General features: G+C 39.6%; 1 protein-coding gene across 3 annotated transcripts in view; it reads left to right on the forward strand.

Annotated features, from left to right (window-relative positions):
- UAP1 (UDP-N-acetylglucosamine pyrophosphorylase 1) overlaps positions 1–20,819 on the forward strand; it is a 64,266-nt gene that overhangs the window by 8,373 nt on the left and 35,074 nt on the right. For 2 of the 3 annotated variants that reach the window (XM_064282879.1, XM_010594915.2), the window contains exon 2: positions 20,257–20,409. In XM_064282879.1, the coding sequence (XP_064138949.1) occupies positions 20,362–20,409 (48 nt within the window). In that variant the 5' untranslated portion in view covers positions 20,257–20,361. Of the gene's footprint in view, positions 1–20,256; positions 20,410–20,819 lie in introns of those variants that run through there. The other variant, XM_064282880.1, reaches the window with a different exon arrangement.

Raw genomic sequence — 20,819 nt, forward strand, 5'->3', positions numbered from 1 at the left:
TCAAAAGAGATTGACTTAAGACGCGACCTAATCTTGTAGATTGAGCCCTGCCTCATTGACATAACTGCCGCTAATGCCACCTCATTAACGTCATGGAGGTAGGATTTACAACACATGGGAAAATCACATCAGAAGACAAAATGGTAGGCAATCACACAGTACTGGGAATCAAGGCCTAGCCAAGTTGACACACATTTGCGGGGGGACACAATTCAGTTCATAACAGGTGGTCTGTATATTTTATCATCAATTCATTATAACTGCTGGGAATACAATGAAATGGAATTTACTCTTTTCATGTCAAGAGAAGAATCCACATTATCTTTTTTAAAAAGCCTTATGACCAAGGCAAACCTAGACAGAAGTTACTTCAGTGAAATGCCAGACAGGTCACTGACTCATAATCAAACTCCAGAATGTGTTTTCTAAACCTCGTGGGTGGGAAATGAGGTCAGTTAGGGCAGGGTGTGGCATGATATATGAAGTCAGAATTTCAGAAGAGAAGGCGCTGTTCCTCCCATTTCCCATCCTTGGGGAGAAACACTGCAAATGATAACAAACACTCTTTTTAAAAGTACTCAGAGTCTTTAGTCTGAAATGAAATATACCAACATGTTAATAGAAATTGAGTATGGTGGCTGGTCCATGATGGTGATTTTCTTCTTTCCACTCCTCCCCTCTCTTCTCCTCCCTTCTTTTTTTTTTTTGGTCCCTCCCTCCCTCATTCCTCTCCCCCCTCGCTCCCATTCTTCTTCCCTCTCTCACCCCTCCCTTCCTCTCTCTTTATTCCTTTTGTATATTCCAAATTTTAATATGTTTGCATTCTTTAATAAGATGGAAAAACTAATCATTAACTTTACACAGGAAGGGAAGAAGCCCTGGATAAGTAAAGCACTACTGAAGAAGAAGAATAAAGTAGGAGGATTCGTACTGCCTGACCTCAGAACCTACTATACAGCTATGGTAGTCAAAACAACCTGGTACTTGTACAACAAACGCATTGACCAATGGACCAGAATTGAGATCCCAGATGTAAATCCATCCATCTATGGTCACCTGATATTTGACAAAGGCCCAAATTCCATTAAATGGGGGAAAAGATCGTCTTTTTAACCAATGGTGCTGGCAAAACTGGATGTCCATCTGCAAAAAATGAGACAGGACCCATACCTCACACCATACACAAAAACTAATTCAAAATGAATCAAACACCTAAATATTAAACAAAAAACTTTAAAGATCATAGAAGAAAAAATAGAGTCAATGCTAGAGGCCCTAATACAAGGCATAACAGGATACAAACCATAACTAACAACATACAAACACCAGAAGATAAGCTAGATAACTGGGATCTTTTAAAAAATTAAACACTTATGCTCATCAAAAGACTTCACCAAAAGAGTAAAAAGACAACCTGCAGGCTGGGAAAAATTTTGTTGCGATGACAAATCTGACAAAGGTCTAATCTCTAAAATCTATAGGAAAATCTAACACCTCTACAACAAAAAGACAAGTAATCCAATTAAAAAAGTAGGCAAAGGATATGAACAGACACTTCACCAAAGAAGATATTCAGGTGGCTAAGAGACACCGTGATTACTAGCCATTAGAGAAATGCAAATCAAAAGTACAATGAGATACCATCTCACCCTGACATTACTGGCACAAAAAAAGAAAATAACAACGTTTGAGAGGTTTTGGGGAGATTGGAACTCCTATGCACTGCTGGTGGGAAAGCCAAATGGTACAACCATTTTGGAAAATGATATGGTGCTTCCTTAAAAAGCTAGAAATAGAAATATCATAGGATCTAGCGATCCCACTCCTGGGAATATATCCTCGAGAAATAAGTGATCACATGAATAGAAATATGCACACCCATGTTCATTGCAGCATTATTCATAATAGCAAAAAGATGGAAACAACCTAAGTGCCCATCAACAGATGAATGGATAAACAAACTATAGTATATACACACAATGGAATACTATGCAATGCTAAAGAACAAAGATGAATCTGCGAAACATCTCATAACATGGATGAATCTAGAGGGCATTGTGCTGAGTGTAATAAGTCAATCACAAAAGGACAAATATTGTATGAGGCCACTATTATGAAAACTCATGCAAAGGTTTACACACAAAAAGAAACAATCTTTGATGGTTACCAGGAAGAGGAGAAGTGGTGAGGGAAAAGTACTAAATAGACAATAGGTAAGTGGTAACTTTGGTGAGGGGTAAGACAGTATGCAACACTGGAGAAGCCAGCACGGCTTGACCAAGGCAAGGTCATGGAAGCTTCATAGGCACATCCAAACTCCCTAATGGACCAAATTACTGGGCTGAGGGCTGGGGACCATGGTCTCAAGGGACATCTAGCTCAACTGGCGTAACATAGCTTATAAAGAAAATATTCTATATCCTACTTTGGTAAGTAGCGTCTGGGGTCTTAAAAGCTTGTGAGTGGCCATCTAAGATACTCCACTGGTCCCACCCTGTCTGGAGCAAGGGAGAATGAAGAAAACCAAAGATACAAGGGAAAGATTAGTCCAGAGGGCTAATGGACCACAAGTACCACAACCTCCACAGACTGAATCCTGCACTACTTGATGGTGTCCAGCTACCACCACCGACTATTCTGACACAGATCACAATAGAGGGTCCTAGACGGAGCTGGAGAAAACTGTAAAATAAAATTCACACACACAAAAATAAACATAAAACCCAGACTTACTAGTCTGACAGACCCAAAATGCCACTGGAATTTGGATTGAGATTGCATTGTATCTATAGATCGCTTTGGGTAGAATAGACGTTTTCTCAATGTTGAGTCTTCCCTATCCATGGGCAAGGTATGTTTTTCCACTTATATGTAGGTCTCTTTTGGTTTCTTGCAGTTGTGTCTTGTAGTTTTCTTTGTATAGGTCTTTTATGTCTCTGTTTAGATTTATTCCTAAAAATTTTATCTTCTTGGGGCTATTGTAAATGACAGTGATTTGGTGATTTCCTCTTCGACGTTCTCGCTGTTGGTGTAGTGGATTCCAAATGATTTTTACATCTTTATCTTGTATCCTGATACTTTGCTGAAATCCTTCAGTTCCAGTACTTGTGGATTCTTCAGGGTTTTCATATTATCTGCAGTTAGAGATACTTTCACTTCTTCCTTACCAATTTGGATGTCCTTGATTTCTTTCTCTAGCCTAATTGTTCTGGCTAGGACCTCCAGCACAATGTTGAATAAGAGTGGTGATAAAGGACAACCTTGTCTGGTTCCCATTCTCAAGGGGAATGCTTTCAGGGCCCTCCATTTAGGATGATGTTGGCTGGCTTTGTATAAATGCCCTTTCTTATGTGGAGAAGTTTTCCTTCTGTTCCTATTTTGCTGAGAGTTTTTATCATGAATGGGTATGGAACTTTGTCAAATGCCTTCTCTGCATCAATTGTTAAGATCATGTGGTTCTTGTCTTGTTTTATTTATGTGATGGATTACATTGATTGTTTTTCAATTGTTGAACCATCCTCGCATACCTGGTAGGGATCCCACCTGGTCATGATGAATTATTTTTTTGATATATTGTTGAATTCCATTGGCTAGAATTTTGTTGAGAATTTTTGTGTCTAAGTTCATGAGGGATATTGGTCTGCAGTTTTCTTTTTTTGTGGTGCCTTTACCTGGTTTTGGTATCAGGGATATGCTGGCTTCATAGCATAGCATGAGTATGGAAAGTATTCCATCCTTTTCTATGCTGGGAAATACCTTTGGTAGTAGTGGTGTTAACTTTTCTCTGAAAGTTTAGTAGAATTCTCCAGTGAAGCTATCAGGGCCAGAGGGTTTTTTTGTTGGGAGTTTTTAAATTACTTTTTCAATCTCTTCTTTTGTTACAGGTTTATTTAGTTGTTCTACCTCTGTTTGTGTTAGTTTAGGTAGGTAGTGTGTTTCTGGAAATTTGTCCATTTCCTCTAGGTTTTCAAATTTGTTACAGTACAATTTTTCATGGTATTCTGTTATGATTCTTTTAATTTCAGTTGGGTCTGTTGTGATATCACCCAACTCATTTCTTATTCAGGTTTTTTGATTCCCTCTTGTTTTATTTTGTCAGTTTGGCCAGAGGTTTATCAATCTTGTTCATCTTTTCAAAGAACCAGCTTTTGGTCTTGTTAACTTTCAATTGTTTCTCTATTCTCTATTTCATTTAATTCTCCTCTAATTTTTATTAATTTCCTTTCTTCTGGTGCCCATGCACTTCTTTTGCTGCTGTCTTTCTATTTATTTGAGTTGTAGGGTTAATTCTTTGATTTTGGCCCTTTCTTCTTTTTGGACGTGTGCATTTATTGCAATAAATTGACCTCTGAGCACAGCTTTTGCAGTGTCCCAAAGATTCTAGCAGGATCTGTTTTCATTCTCATTTGATTCTGTGAATATCTTTATTCTGTCCTTAATTTTTTCTATAACCCAGTAGTTTTTGAGCAAGGTGTTTTTCAGTTTCCATGTGTTTGATTTTTTTTCTTTGCTTTTTCTGTTATTGATTTCTATTTTTATAGTTCTGTGGCCAGAAAAGATGCTTTGTAATATTTCAATGTTTTGGGTTCTGTTAAGGCTTGCTTTATGGCCTAATATGCAGTCTATTCTAGAGAATGTTCCATGTGCATTGGAAAAGAAAGTATACTTGGCTGCTGTTGGGTGGTGTCTGTATATGTCTATGAGGTCAAGTTGGTTGGTTGTGGCATTTAGATCTCCCGTGTCTTTATTGAGCTTCTTTCTGGATGTTCTGTCCTTCACTGAAAGTGGTCTGTTGAAGTCTCCTACTATTATTGTGGAGCTGTTTATTTCTCTTTTCAATGCTATTAGAGTTTGTTTTATGTACTTTGGAGCCCTGTCATTGGGTGTGTAAATATTTATTATTGTTATGTCCTTCTGGTGTATTGACCCTTTGATCATTATATAGTGTCCTTCCTTATCCTTTGTGGTGGATTTAACTTTAAAGTCTACTTTGTCAGAAATTAATATTGCCACTCCTGCTCTTTTTTGATTGCTGTTTGCTTGAAATATTTTTTCCATCCTTTGAGTTTTAGTTTGTGTCTTTAAGTCCAAGTTGTATCTCTTGTAGGCAGCATAAAGACGGATCGTGTTTTTTTTTGTTTTTTAATCCATTCTGCCACTTCCTGTCTCTTGATTAGTGCATTTAGTCCATTTACTTTCAGTGTAATTATGGATAGGTATGAGTGCTGTCATTTTGATGTCTTTTTTTTTGTTGTTGTTTGTGTGTTGTTGACAGTTTCTTTGTTCCACTTAATTTTCTGTGCTGAGTTCTTTTTCTGTATGTATTTTCTTTTCATCTTTTTCATTGTTGTTGATTTTGTGTTTGCTGAGTCTTTACATTTTTCTTGAGTTTTATTTTGGTTGTAGGATTGTTAGTTTCCTTTGTGGTTAGCTTAATATTTACCCCTATTTTTCCAAGTGTAAACCAGTCTTTTATTTCTTTATATTACCTTTACTTCCTTTCCATATGAAAGATCTATGTCTACACTTTTTAGTCCCTGTTTTTTGTTTTAATGTTGTCATCTTTTACATAATGATGTCTGTTTCCCTGTTTTGAGTGTGTTAGCTTTGGTTTATTTTTGTGATTTCCCTATCTGGGTTGATATCTGATTGCTCTGTCCTGTGTTCTATCCTTGGGTTGTTATCCGATGCTATTGGTTTTCTAACAAAAACTCCCTTTAGTATTTCTCATAATTTTGGTTTGGTTTTTGCAAAATCCCTAAAATTCTGTTTATCTGGGAATGCCCTAACTTAACTATCATAGCTGAGAGACAGTTTTGCTGGATATATAATTCTTGGCTGGCAATTTTTATCCCTCAAGGCTTTATATATATTATCCCATTGCCTTCTTGCCTGCATGGTTTCTGCTGAGTAGTTCGAACTTAGTCTTATTGACTCTCCTTTGTAGGTGACTTTTCATTTATCCTTAGCTGCTCTTAAAATTCTCGCTTTGTCTTTGGTTTGGGCAAGTTTGGTTACAATATGTCTTGGTTACTTTCTTTTGGGATCTACCTTGTGTGGGGTTTGGTGAGCATCTTGCATAGATCTCTTCTCATCTTTCACAGTATCAGGGAAGTTTTCTGACAACAAATCTTCAACAATTCTCTCTGTATTTTCTGTTATCTCCCCCATTCTCGTACTCCAGTCACTCATAGGTTATTCCTCTTGATAGAATCCCACATAATTCTTAGGATTTCTTCATTTTTTAAAATTCTTTTATCTGATTTTACCTCAACTATGTAGGTGTCAAGCGCTTTATCTTCAATCTCACTAATTCTGACTTCCATGGCCTCAATTCTGCTCGTATGACTTTCTGTTGAGTTCTCTAATTCTGAAATTTTATTGTTAATCTTCTGAATTTGTGTTTGCTGTCTATGGGTTCTTGCAACCTATTAAATTTGTCATTATGCTCTTCTCTAATCTCCTTAAGTTCCTCTAATGCTTTGTCTGTGCGCTGCTTGGCTTGTTCTGCATTTTGTCTGATTTCCTTCTGATCTTTTGAAGTGTTTTGTATATTAATCTTTTGAATTCTACCTCCCATAATTCCATGAAGTTATCTTCATCTGGAAGATTTCTTGATTCTTTGTTTTGGGAGCTTGCTGAAGCCATCATAGTCTGCTTCTTTATGTGACTTGATGTTGACTGTTGTCTCTGAGCCATCAATAAGTTATTGTGGTTATTTATTTTATGTTTGCTTACTGTGTCCTAGCTTCTTGTTTTGTTTTGACATGCCGAAATAGGCTGCTCGAGTGAGCTAGTTTGATTATTGGCACCTTTGAAGCTCTAATGTCCTGTCACCAGGTGGTTAGAGCTGTTACTAAGTGTGAGCCCAGAAGTCCATTTACTTTCCTTGTATGGATTCAGCTCAGGTATACAGGTAGTCAGTCACCAAGTGCATGGTACCAGCTCTCACTTACAGTCCTAGACAAGCAGGGATGATTAGTGTAGGCACAGGTATCTGGCTGCAGTAGGGGGTCATGTGCTGAGCAAGGCAGGGGGCTGACAACCGCCCTTGGGTGTCTGTGAGTAAAGCGTGTCCCTGTTCCCTAGAGCATGTAAGTGGGTGGGTTTTGCAGCCAGACTATGGGCACCCAAAGCTGTTGGCTGTAGGAACAGGGAGGCACCACATATTCTTGGGCCCCTGCCACTGTTGGCCAGATGGCATGGGTGGAGCCACCAGTCTTCAGGCACTGATGTGGGTAGGCGAGGACCCTGCTTAATAGACGGAGTGGTATCAAATGTCACGAACCCACTTCTTCACCATAAAGCTGAAACAGTTGAAGTTAGACTTCAGGTGTATACCTTGTTGTACTGTGCTAATGAAAGTCTATGCCATTGCAATGGGCCTGCACAGGTCAAAGTCCACGCGCCCCTTATGCCTGTGCCTAGGCAAAGGAGCCGTTTCTTCCCTGAGCTCCTGGCTTGGGGAGCTAGCAGATTATATTTTTCCCATGTTTGTTTATTTGTTCCGTCTCCAAGGCCAGGAGAAAGGCTCAGGATGCGCAGAAGGTCCTACTTCCAGCCCAGGGAATGTGGCTATCACTAAAGCCAACTCGGAACCTGGTGCAGAGCAGTGAGGGGTCAGGTAAATGGGAGAGAGGTTTTTCTCAAAGGGGTGTTTTTTGATCCATGTGGCAGGTTAGACGAATGTACTTATCTTTTGCTGAATGAGCACTGATTTTTGCTGATTCTGGAGGTGTGAGCAGACTTTCTGCTGCTTGGTCACTCTAGATATGGAAAATGTGTCCCAAACACCACTGTTTACCTCACCACTGGCACCAGCTGATCCCGGCCTGCAAGGTGGCAGTTCCTGCCAGGTCAGGTCTGGCAACTCCTTGCTGCTTCTGAACTGTCTCTCTCTCCCTCTGCCACTCAGTCTAATTCCTCAAGTTTTCTTTTGATGTTCAGGGCTCCTAAATTGTCATATACAATTGGCCAACTTGTTTTTTGGGTCTTTGCTCTAAGAGGGACCACAGGAAGTGCCTGACTACTCCGTCATCTTGGCCCTGCCTCTCTCATTTGATTTCTGGACTGCTGCTTCCATGGGTGTTGATTGTGGATCCAAGTAAAACAAAATCCTTGACAACTTCAGTCTTTTCTCTGTTTATCATGATGTTACTTATTGGTCCAATAGTGAGGATTTTTGTTTTCTTTATGTTGAGGTGTAATCTATACTGGAGGCTGTGGTCTTTGGTCTTCATCAGTAAGTGGTTCAAGTCCTCTTCACTTTCAGCAAGCAAGGTTGTGTTATCTGCATATTGCAGGTTGTCAACGAGTCTTCCTCTAATCCTGATGCTGTGTTCTTCACATAGTCCAGCTTCTAGGATTACATGCTCAGCATACAGTCTGAATAAATATGGTGAAAAGATATATCCCTGATGCACACCTTTCCTGATTTTAAACCATGCAGTATCCCCCTGTTCTGTTCAAACGACTGCCTCCTGATCTATATACAGGTTCCTCCTGGGCATAATTAAGTTTCTGGACTTCCCATTCTTGGCAATGTTATCTGTAATTTGTCATGATCCACACAGTTGGATGCTTTTGCATAGGCAATAAAACACATGTGAACATCTTTCTGGTATTACAATCTTTGCACTTACAAGCTGAATGACACAGGGCAAGTTAATTGATGTGTCTGTGCCTCATTTCTCTGCCTGTAAAATGGGGATGATAATAGGACCTACATCCTAGGGTTGCTGTGAGGATTAAATGAGTTAATCCAGGTACCAGATGGGCTGCATTATTAACTGGTGTTCACCAGAAAGCCAGTAGATAATTAAAGGGGTGATTGTGAACCTGGCATCATACCATTTGAATCCTTTTTTCTAGACCTATTCGTACTTGCAATAACTTGTTCCAGGCCTGTTTATCTTATCCATTGGACCACCAACTCCACAAATGAAAGTAAGGATCTCTTTTACTCAACACCTTTATTATTTATCTATTGCTGCATAACAAATTACCAAAAACGTAGCATCTGAACACACATTTATTATCTCACAGTTTGTGTGGGTTCAGGAATCTGGGAGCAGCGACTCTCACAAGACTCCCATCAAGGTATTGGCCCAGTGCTTATCTGGGTTCTCTGCTCCGAGCTCTGCCACACTGCAATCAGTGGACTCTGAAGCCAGACAGCATGAGTTTGAATTCTGGCCCTGCGCTTACAAGCTGGAGGACCTTGGGCAAGTTAATTGATGTATCTGTGCTTCATTTCTCCACCTGTAAATCGAGATAATGATAGGACCTAATTCCTAGGGTTGCTATGAAGATTAAATGAGTTAATCAAGGCATCAGCTGGGCTGCATTCTTAACTGGAGGCTCTACTGAAGAAGAATCCATTTCCACATTCTCTCAGATTGTTGGCAGAATTGATTTCCTTATGGTTATAGGACTGAGAGCTTTAGCTTTTATTTGCTTGCTTTGTTTTGTTGACTGGAAGCTGGAGGCTTCAGTCAGCTCCTAAATGCTTTCCACAGTTCCTTGCCATGTGGCCCCCTCCACAGGCAGTTTGCAACAAGGCAGCTTGCTTCCTCAAGGCCAGCAGGAGAGTGAGAGCTAGTCATCTGGCAAGACAGAGTCTTATATAATGTAATGTAATCATGAGAGTGACATCCTGTTACCTTTGTTATATAATCACAAGAGCGATAGCCCATCACTTTTGCCATATTCTGTTGGTCAGAAGCAATTCACGGGTCCTGCCCACACTCTAGGGAAGGAGATAACACAATGGTGGGAATACCAGGAGGTGGAGATCATGTGGGATCAACTTATCATGGGGGTCACATTAGAGTCAATTCACCACACCACTGTATTCTCAAGGCCTGAAACTTAGCAAATATTATTTTTTAAACAGAAACTTATACCAACCTCTTACTCTGTGCCAGGCACTGCTCTAAGCACTTTGATAACATTGATTTATTTAATCCTTCCAGTAACCCTAGGAGGTCGGTCCTGTTATTATCCTCATTTTACAGGTGGAGAAATGAGGCATAGATATGTCAGTTAACTGTTCTAAGGTCATTCACTTGTAAGAGCAGAACCAGGATTCAAACTCATGCTGTGTGGCTTCAGAGTCTGTGTTCTCATCTATTATGTTAAGTAGCCAAAAACAACTTAAAGGAATAAATGAATACTGTTGGGGGGCATGGGAAATTACCCACAAGCTCTGAGAACCCAAGTAAGTTTTAAGACCACACATCTGTAGTTCAATTTTGATGCTAAGCCAGCTGGCACTGCCAGGGACTTTTATTGCTGCAGTGTGCCTGTCTTCCATCAACATTAAGTAACATAGGCCAAGTGGAGATGTGGAGCCTGGAACAAAAACTGTTAAGGAACATCTTCCTGTGCCTGAGATTTCTTGGTGCTGACATTCTGTTTTTATCTTTTCCTTATTTAAACAGACACCAGTAAAACCAAACCAAATCCATTGCTGTCAAGTCAATTCCGACTCATAATGACACTATAGGACAGAGTAGAACTGCTCCATAGTTTCCAAGGAGCACCTGGTAGATTCAAACTGGCAAACTTTCGGTTAGCAGCCGTAGCACTTAACCACTACACCATCAGGGTTTCCATTTAAACAGATACTACCCGGAAAATATAAAGCAAATTTTATCTCTTACAGATTCATAAAAAGGAATAGGTTAGGAGATACCACCAACAAAAATAACTTGTGATCGATCCCATTCATACTAAGTTGAGAAGCATAAGAGATACAGTGCACAATAGGTGTGAACATACAGCATTTCCAGTGGCTCTGAGAAACCATATTATGGACGGTCATCCAGCCAGGCATTGAGGAGTGGCTGAACAACAGACAGAGGGGTGAAGAGGAAAGTTTAGGAAAAACATGTCGCAATTCTGATTGCAGTTTAGGTCAGATGTGATTCTAGGCAAAGTTTCCAAATAATTTCCCCTGGAGACAGCATCACTAGGGGGCTGCTTGGATCAGAAAAATCCAGTCAGGTGACCTTCAGAGGGTGAGCCTTAAATATTTGACCCCTGACTCGATGGCAATGGTTTTTTTTTTTTTTTTTTAACTCGCAGTGGTAGTTAAAGCCATCTAGCTTTAAGAGAAGAAAATGCTTTGGAAACATCTATTATGGTGGCTGAGGTTTTAAATGAGTGTATTATTTTTATACCGTTACCTCCAGAAAATCCTTGTTATATTGCAATAAACATCCGGCTTCTAATCTTGCTTCTGCTTCTTAACCCACTTGTTCTGTTTTAAGTAAACCCCTTCACTTTGGGGAAATTTTGTTTTCTTATCTACGGATTAAGGAGATGACTCAGATAATCTCTAGCCAACATCACTGGAGGAGAATTTAAAGTTCACACCTCCACACCATAGAACTCTACGTCAATTTGGAGTCCTGAGACTGTGTATCTCTGTAATTATTGCACACCAACACTCTGTTAACCACTTTCTCTCTGGTTCGCTCCATTCTGTTATTTATGGACTGTAGAAATGTAAGCAGTTAACTCGCTCAGCTGGGTTGGAGGTTCCAGTCCACCCAGGGGTACCTCAGAAAAAAGGCCTGACAATCTACTTCCAAAAAATCAGCCATGGAAAACCTTATGGAGCACAGCCCTACTCTGACACACATGGTGTCACCATGAGTCAAATCGATTCTACGGCAACTGGTTCTTCTGGCTTATAGATGACAAGCATTTTTGGAGGACTGTACTTCTATTCAGTTTTGTATCTTGCCCCATCATCTGGCACACTGTAGATGCTCAAGGATCCTCCGACAGCTTTCCAGCTTTCCCTCTGAAGAATTGCATGTGCCTGGAGAGGTTGTGGAAAACACAGAGTGAAAAAATAAAAAAAAAAAAAAAGGTGTCCTATAACAGGGAGTATTCATTATTTCACAAGATTTCAAAACACATCCTGCGCTACAGAAAATTTAGAGTGTGGGAGGGGTGGTGAGCTGTTAAGTCAGGATAATCTCCCAGGAGAATGAAGTACTCATGTCCTAGGAAACTGTCCGAGGGAATGTCAGCAACGTACTCCCTCCCCTGCCCATTTGTTTGCAGGCTCTTGGAAACAGTCATCTCACGAATGTGCAGGCCTTGCCTTGAACCCAGCCAGGCTCTCCGGGAGCTTTTAGAAGTTCAGTGGACTAGTCAAGGACAGCATTACATTCAGGACAATAAAGGGAGTACTCCTCTGGCGTGGCCTTGCTCAGACCAGCCCACTGTTTACAAAAGCTGGGTGAATCATTATTGGTTGTACTGGGCAAGAAAGTAGGGACAGACTGCCACGTATCTGACACAACTGCCCGGAAAACAAGTAGGCTCTTTTAGTGAAGTAACAGATCTCCTTTTCCGAAATTAAAAATGTGTTTTCCTAATTATAAAACAACTTTCATTTGAGCAGATTTGAAAAATAACCAAAGAAGCAGCCAAAAGAATACAAAAATTACTATAATCCCATTGTCCCTGAAAGACAAAATATAAAACCTACTGTTGCATATCCTTCTAAATGTTTGAATTTTTTCACAAGGTTGGCCCATTCAAAGTATCTCTGCTGAAATCCCAGCAGGGGTCTATATTTTTCACAGAGGACTATTCCGTTTCCCTTCTTTCCTTTTCCTCTCTCATTCGTTTATTCACCTAATATTTATTGAATGGCTACTCTGTGCTAGGCCCTTTCTCTTTTAATTTTCTTTCCAACTCTGGAAATTGTATTATTATCTCAATTTTGTAGGTAATGAAATTGAAGTGTGGGGAATTTAGGTAATTTTTTCCAATCTCACAGCTTCTCTTTCTCCTCTCCCTAAGAGACACAATCTGTCTCCCTCCCTACTAGATATTTATCTTTTTTTTAAACCAAGCTGGAATCATAAAATACTACTAAAAATACATGCTCTTTGGTAAATATTCCCTTATTCATGCTTGAAATTCCACAGCTTAATACCAAATACTTACTTCCTAAATTCTCTACCCAAGTACAAATTCCTTGTTTGTTTTGTTTTGCTTTTTATTTTTAGGAAGCAACAGGAGTTGGAAAAGGTGATAGTGTTGCCAGTGGGAGAACATAAGGAGCTTATAAATGCCCCATCACCCAGGCTGAGCCATGAGGGGCAGCCTCTTGTGAGGAGTGAGGCTCTTCTCACCTCCCACCTCTTTCTCAAATACTATTGGCTTGATTTTTGCCAAAGTCCCACTTTTATTCTCTTCCTCCTCTGAGCTTTGAAATCCTGATTTGTGCATTTACTCTGGCACTTATGGCCCTCTGCCTTGAGCAGATACCATCTCTTCCATCTCAATGATTGTACTATAAATTTCTTGATGATACAGACTCTATCATTTGATTCCCCATGGTGCTTATCACAAGATCTATTACAGGATGACCCAACAAACACATTTTGAACAAACATCTATTTGTTCTTGATTGAATGCTGAACACATGGCAGTTTGCTCTTAAGGGGATAGTTCAACCCCAGGGACATCCATATAGACATAAATCCCCACTCTAAGCAAGTTCCTGTGCTCCTCATCTAAACCTTACCGTTTTCTACTGGCAAGTTGCAAACTAGAGGAAAACACTTCCCTGTTATCATCATAGGAGCCCTGGTGGCACTGTGATTAAAGTGCCCAGCTGCTAACCGCAAGGTGGGCAGTTAGAATCCACCAGGGCTTTGCAAGAGAAAAGACTTGGTGATCTGCTCCTGTAAAGATAAAAAAAAAAGAAGCCCAAACTCATTACTGTTGGGTCGATTCCAACTCATAGTGATCCTGTAGGACAGAGCAGAACTGCCCCATAGGGTTTCCAGGGAACAGCTGGTAGATTTGAACTGCCATCCTTTTGGTTAGCAGCTAAGTGCTTAACCACTGCACCACCAGGGTTCCTCTATAAAAATTACAGCCCGGGAAACCTTTTGGGGCTGTTTTACTCTCTGTGCTATAGGCTAGCTATGAGTTGGAGTCGATTTCGTGGCACACAACAACAATAGCATTATTCCGGTCCCAAAGAGGCACAGCTGCCACCATAAACAGCAGCATTCTGGTGGCATTTACAGCTCGCCAGGTGGTGATGTGGCATTCTGACAGGGTGCCAGAGAGCATGTGACGTGGGGCAGGCGAACGACTCTGTTGACTGTCACACACCCAGTCTTCTTCTTCCAGAGCTGTGAGTTCCCTGGTTAAAGATTTTCTTTTGTGTTTGGACTGGCAATGAAGAACTCCATTAGTTGTATTTTTTTTTTTTTAATTCATTTCAACCTTACCAAGCAATTGCAGAATACTATTAAGAAGTTCCATATACCCTTCATCCAAATTCTTTTATTATTATTTTTGTCTCCTGAATTCCTTTCTCTCTGCCTCAATCTCACTCTCTCTGTATGAGAGTGTATAGACATATGTTTTTTCTGAACCATTTAAAAATACATTGCAGACATTATATCCCTTCGCCCCTAAATATTACAGTACGTATTTCCTAAGAACAGAGACACTCTTACCTAACCACAGTATAATTATTAAAAAAAAAAAAAATGAACGATACAAGGCTATTATCTAATACAAAATCCATATTCAAATTTTGGTAATTGCTCCAGTAGTGTCCTCTGTAACTACGCTGTTTCTTTTTTCTGCTCTAGGCTCCAGTCCAGGATCTCATGCTACATTTCCTTGTCCCATGCCTTTAGTTTTCTTTAATCTGGAACGGTTTCTCAACCATTCTTTGTCTTTCTTGACATGGACATTTTTGAAGAGTAAAGCCAGTTAGTGGTAGTTTTACTTATTATTCTTCTTGAATTCTTGAGCATCTTATGGTTTCTCTTGTCACTGGCTGATACCTACAGCATACTGTTAAAAATCATGGGTAGAGTACCTTTACCTTGCTTTCCACCAGTAGCTCTTAAACGAGCATGTGTATAATAAATATTTTGTGAGGACAGGAATAACTCTTCAGTGTAAGAAGCTTCTAGATATTTAGTTGCCAAGGTAAAATTAAAGGTCTATTCTTCTCGCCCCTAAAAAAAAACAAACAAACCCCAAAACCATTGCCATTGAGTTGATTCCTACTCATAGCGGCCCAATAGAACAGAGTAGAACTGCCCCATAGGGTTCCCAAGCAGTGGCTGGTAGACTCGAACTGCAGCCTAGCTCATAACCACTGTGCCACCAGGGCTCCTTCTTGCCCCTAAAAGTAAGCAGAAAAAAAAAAAAAAAAGGAAAACAAACCAAGCAAAAATAGTAAAAGTCAAAATTTGATTTTATAATAGTTCATTAGAAACACTTGTGCTGGACCCCAGTTCTACTTTTTTCTTTGAAGGACTCTTTTTCTTTTTTTTAAATTTATTTTTGTTGTAGTTGTTGTTAAGAATATACACAGCAAAAAATAACACCAATTCAACAATTTCTCCTTTACAATTCAGTAAAATTAATTACATTCTTTGAGTTGTGCAACCATTCCCACCCTCCTTTTCTGAATTGTTCCTCCCTCATTAACAGAAATAACTCACTGCCCCTCTAAGCTTCCTATCTAAACTTTCAAGTTGCTGTTGTCAATGTGATCTAATACAGTTTATCTTTTAAAAAATTTTTTTTTTCTTTAAATTTTATTTATTTTGTTGTTGAGAATATACACAGCAAAACACACCACTCGATGGTTTCTACATGTACAATTTAGTGACAGTGATTACATTTGTTGAGTTGGGCGATCATTCTCACCCTCCTCTTCTGGGTTGTTCCTCCCTCATTAATATAAACTCACTGCCCCCTGAGGTTCCTATCTAGTCTTTCAAGTTGTTATTGTCAATTTGATGCCATATAGATAGTTCTTAAAAGAGCATAATGCTCAAAGGAGACCTTTTTTAACTAGTTAAGCTAAACTATTTTTTGGTTTTAAGAAGACTTCGGGGGATATTTTTCATTCAGGGTTTAAAAATTATCTCAGGGAAATAGTTTCAGGGGTTCATTCACCCCCTATGGCTCCAGAAACTCTACAGTCCATGAGAATTTGAAATTCTGTTCTGCATTTTCCCTCTTTTGATTGAGATTCTTCTATGGAGTCTTCCATCAAAATGTTCAGTAATGGTACCCGAGCACCATCTAGTTCTTCTGGTCTCATGGCAAAGGAAGCAGTTGTTCATGGAGGCAATAAGCCATGCATTCTGTATCCTCCTCCTATTCCTGACTCTCTTCTTCCTCTATTGTTTCAGATGAATAGAGACCAATTGCTGTATCTTGGATGGCTTTTGGAAAGCTTTTAAAGGACACTTTATTAATGATTTTGCTCCTTATTCATTTATCCATCTAAGATTTATAGAATGCCTATAATATTCCACACATTATAGTATATTCTTTCTCATTTAATTTTTACTACACTCATAAAGAAGGAAATTGGGGCTTACAGAGGTTAAATGACTTACCCAAAGTTACACAGCTTGTAAGGATAGAACTATGATTTTGAACCTTGGACTCCTGTTTCTAATTTTTTTAAAACTTTATATCATATCTATACCTATATATGTATACATATTTATGTATAGATAGGAAGAAGGACCTGGCAGTCCACTTCTGAAAAGAATTGGTCAGTGAAAAACTTATGAATAGAGCAGAACATTGTCTGATACAGTGCCAGAAAGATGAGCCCCCCAGGTTGGAAGGCACTCAAAAGACGACCGAGGAAAAGCTGCCTCCTCAAAGTAGAGTTGACCTTAATGATATGGATGGAGTCAAGCTTTCGGGAACTTCACTTGCTAATGTGGCACGTCTCAAAATGAGAAGAAACAGCTGTAAACGTCCATTAATAATTGGAATGTGGAGTGCACGAAATATGAATCTAGGAAAACTGGAAATTGTCAGAAATGAAACAAACGCATAAACATCAATATCCTAAGCATCAGTGAACTGAACTGGACTGGTATTGGCCATTCTGAATCAGAAAATCATATGGTCTACTATGCCGAGAATGACAACTTGAAGAGGAATGGCGTTGCATTCATCACCAAAAAGAACATTTCAAGATCTATCCTGAAATACGACACTGTCAGTGATAGAATAATATCCATACGTCTACAAGGAAGACCAGTTAATACGTCTATTATTTAAATTACGCACCAACCACTAAAGGCCAAAGATGAAGAAACAGAAGATTTTTACCAACTTCTGCAGTCTGAAATTGATCGAACATGCAGTTGGGCTGCATTAATAATTACTGGTGAAGGGAATGTGAAAGTTGGAAACAAAGAAGAGGGATCAGTAGTTGGAAAATATGGCTTTGGTGATAGAAACAATGCTGGAGATCCCATGACAGAATTTTGGAAGACAAATGGTGTCTTCATTGCAAATACCTTTTTTCACCAACATAAACGGCGACTACACATGTGGACCTCACCAGATGGAATACCCAGGAATCAAATTGACTACATCTGTGGAAAGAGACAATGGAAAAGCTCAATATCATCAGTCAGAACAAGGCCAGGGGCCAGCTGTGGAACAGACCATCAATTGCTCATATGCAAGTTCAAGTTGAAACTGAAGAAAATTAGAACAAGTCCATGAGAGCCAAAGTATGACCTTGAGTATATTCCACCTGAATTTAGAGACCATCTCAAGAATAGATTTGAAACACTGAACACTAGTGACCAAAAACCAGACGAGTTGTGGAATGATATCAAGGACATCATACATGAAGAAAGCAAAAGGTCATTAAAAAGACAGGAAAGAAAAGACCAAAATGGATGTCAGAAGAGACTCTGAAACTTGCTCTTGAATGTCGATTGGCTAAAGTGAAAGGAAGAAATGATGAAGCCCGAGAGCTGAACAGAAGATTTCAAAGGGTGGCTTGAGAGGACACAGTGAAGTATTATAATGACATGTGCAAAGACCTGGAAATAGAAAACCAAAAGGGAAAAACACACTAGGCATTTCTCAAGCTGAAAGAACTGAAGAAAAAATTCAAGCCTCGAGTTGCAATACTGAAGGATTCTACAGAGAAAATATTAAATGACAGAGGAAGCATCAAAAGAAGATGGAAGGAATACGTAGAGTTGAACTAGCAAAAAGCATTGGTTGACGTTCAACTATTTCAGGAGGTAGCATATGATCAGGAACTGGTGGTACTGAAGAAAGAAATTCAAGCTGCACTGAAGGCATTGCTGAAAAACAAGGCTGCAGGAACTGACGGAATACCAATTGAGATGTTTCAACAAATGGATGCAGTGCTGGAAGTATTTACTCTTCTGTGCTAAGAATTTTGGAAGACAGCTACCTAGCCAACCGACTGGAAGAGATCCATTTTTATGCCTATTCTCAAGAAAGGTGATCCAACAGAATGTGGAAATTATCGAACAATATTATTAATATCACATGCAAGTAAAATTTTGTTGAAGATTTCTCAAAACCAGCTGTAGCAGTATATCAACAGGGAACTTCGAGAAATTCAAGCAGGATTCAGAAGAGGCTGTGGATCCAGGGATATCATTGCTGAGGTCAGATAGATCCTGGGTGAAAGCAGAGAATACCAGGAAGATGTTTACCTGTGTTTTATTGACTACGCAAAGGCATTTGACTGCGTGGATCATAATAAATTATGGATAACATTGCGAAGAATGAGAATTCCAGAACACCAAATTGTGCTCATGAGCTGTATGTACATAGACCAAGAGGCCATCGTTTGAACAGAACAAGGAGATACTGCATGGTTTACACTCAGGAAAGGTGTACATCAAGGTGTATCCTTGCACCATACTTATTCAGTCTGCATGCTGAGCAAATAATCCTGGAAGCTGGACTCTATGAAGAAGAACGGGGCATCAGGATTAGAGGAAGACTCGTTAACAATCTTTGATATGCATATGACACATTGCTTGCTGAGAGGAAGAGGACTTGAGGCACTTTCTGATGAAGACCAAAGACCACAGCCTCCAGTATAGGTTACACTTCAATATAAAGAAAACAAAAATCCTCACAAGTGGACCAATAAGCAACATCATGATAAACAGAGAAAAGATTGAAGCTGTCAAGGATTTCTTTTTACTTGGATCCACAATCAACACCCATGGGCAGCAGTCAAGAAACAGAAAGACGCATTGCATTGGGCAACTCTGCTGCAAAAGACCTTTTTAAAGTGTTCAAAAGCAATTTTTTTTTTTTTTTTAAAGCAAAGATGTCACCTTGAAGACTAGGGTGTGCCTGATCCAATCCATGGTGTTTTCAATCATCTCATATCCTGGAGGATGAATAAGGAACTCAGAAGAATTGATGCCTTTGAATTGTGGTGTTGGAGAATATCAAGTACACCATGGGTGGTCAAAAGAACGAACCAGTCTGTCCTGGAAGAAGTATGACCAGAATGCTCTTAGAAGCCAAGATGACGAGACTTCATCTCACAAACTTTGTACATGTTATCAGGAAGGATCAATCGCTGGTGAAGGACATCATGCTTGGTAAAGTAGAGGGTCAGTGAAAATGAAGACCATCAACGACATGGACTGACACAGTGGCTGCAACAATGGGCTTAAGCATAACAGCATGTGTGTGGATGGCACAGGACTGGGCCGTGTTTCTTTTTGTTGTACTTGGGGTCACTATGAGTCAGAATTGACTTGAGGCCACCTAACAACAACAACTATATATATATGTTTTTTTTTTACTCAGGGAGTACAAGTGTAGAAGAGTAACAGTATATTTTTAGAAAGCAACTGTCTTAAACTCTCTTCCTTGTTTGTATTATTAAAGTTTACAATTCTATATTCAGCCATATATATATATATATATAAAACCCACTGCTGTCGAGTCGATTCCGACTCATAGCGACCATATAGGACAGGGTAGAACTGCCTAATAGAATTTCCAAGGAGCGCCTGGCGGATTCGAACTGCCGACCTCTTGGTTAGCAGCGGTAGCACTTACCACTATGCCACCAGGGTTTCCATATATATATATAAAATCATTGTGGGTAGGCTTCTAGGTCTTTTTGAGTGGGACCTGGTGAACCTTAATAGGAGTGATTTTGGGTTTCTCAGGTTCAAGAAAGATTTGAGAGAAGTGTTCCTTATGGTATCTGGAATTCAAACAGCCAAAGGCATTGCAGATGATGATAAAGCATACTAAGGTATGCAGGACCTAGAACTGTGCCTGACAGAGTAAGCACTCAATAATAATACCTAAAATTCAGTGTTTACTCAGCTGTATGTATTTTACTAATATTGATTTAATCCTTACAACTGTAACTGTATTCTTATTACTGTCTGTATTTGATAGGTGAGAAAACTGATGCACAGGAGTTAATTAACTTGCCCCAGATCACAAGCTAAAGAAGCTGGAATTCTGTCCTCGTACCCCACGCTCCATCTCCTAAATGAGTGAATGAAGTTCTGGGATCGTGGAAGATGGAGAATATTCAATCTCCTAAATGTAAGCCTACCAGTGTAAATTTTTCTGTTGTTACTTGAAGGCGTGGGTGATTTTGCAATAGATAAAGGAAACGAAAAGGCCCTTGCAGTCAAGAAGAAAAGCACCTAAATGCCTGACCTTTTTTTTAAACAATTGCTACTATGTAAAATCTAGGTGTTTTTGGTATTCCATTATATAGGCCTTCTCGTAAAAACCATGCCAAGGAAAGTGTAGTGCAACTTTAAATGTAAACACAGCTTCTAAAGGCACAGTGCTGAACATATAATCTGCGTGTCCACACCCACACAAGACTATGTAACAGGAAGGGATACAACAGACAACTCTAAACGGCGCTCCGGCATTCTTGGAGGTCGTCCGGTTCAAACAGCATTTTCGTGCAGAGTACTGAAGCCCAAGGAGGTTAAGCCACA

Source organism: Loxodonta africana, chromosome 3 (genome assembly GCF_030014295.1).
Source record: "Loxodonta africana isolate mLoxAfr1 chromosome 3, mLoxAfr1.hap2, whole genome shotgun sequence".
Lineage (NCBI taxonomy): Eukaryota > Metazoa > Chordata > Mammalia > Proboscidea > Elephantidae > Loxodonta > Loxodonta africana.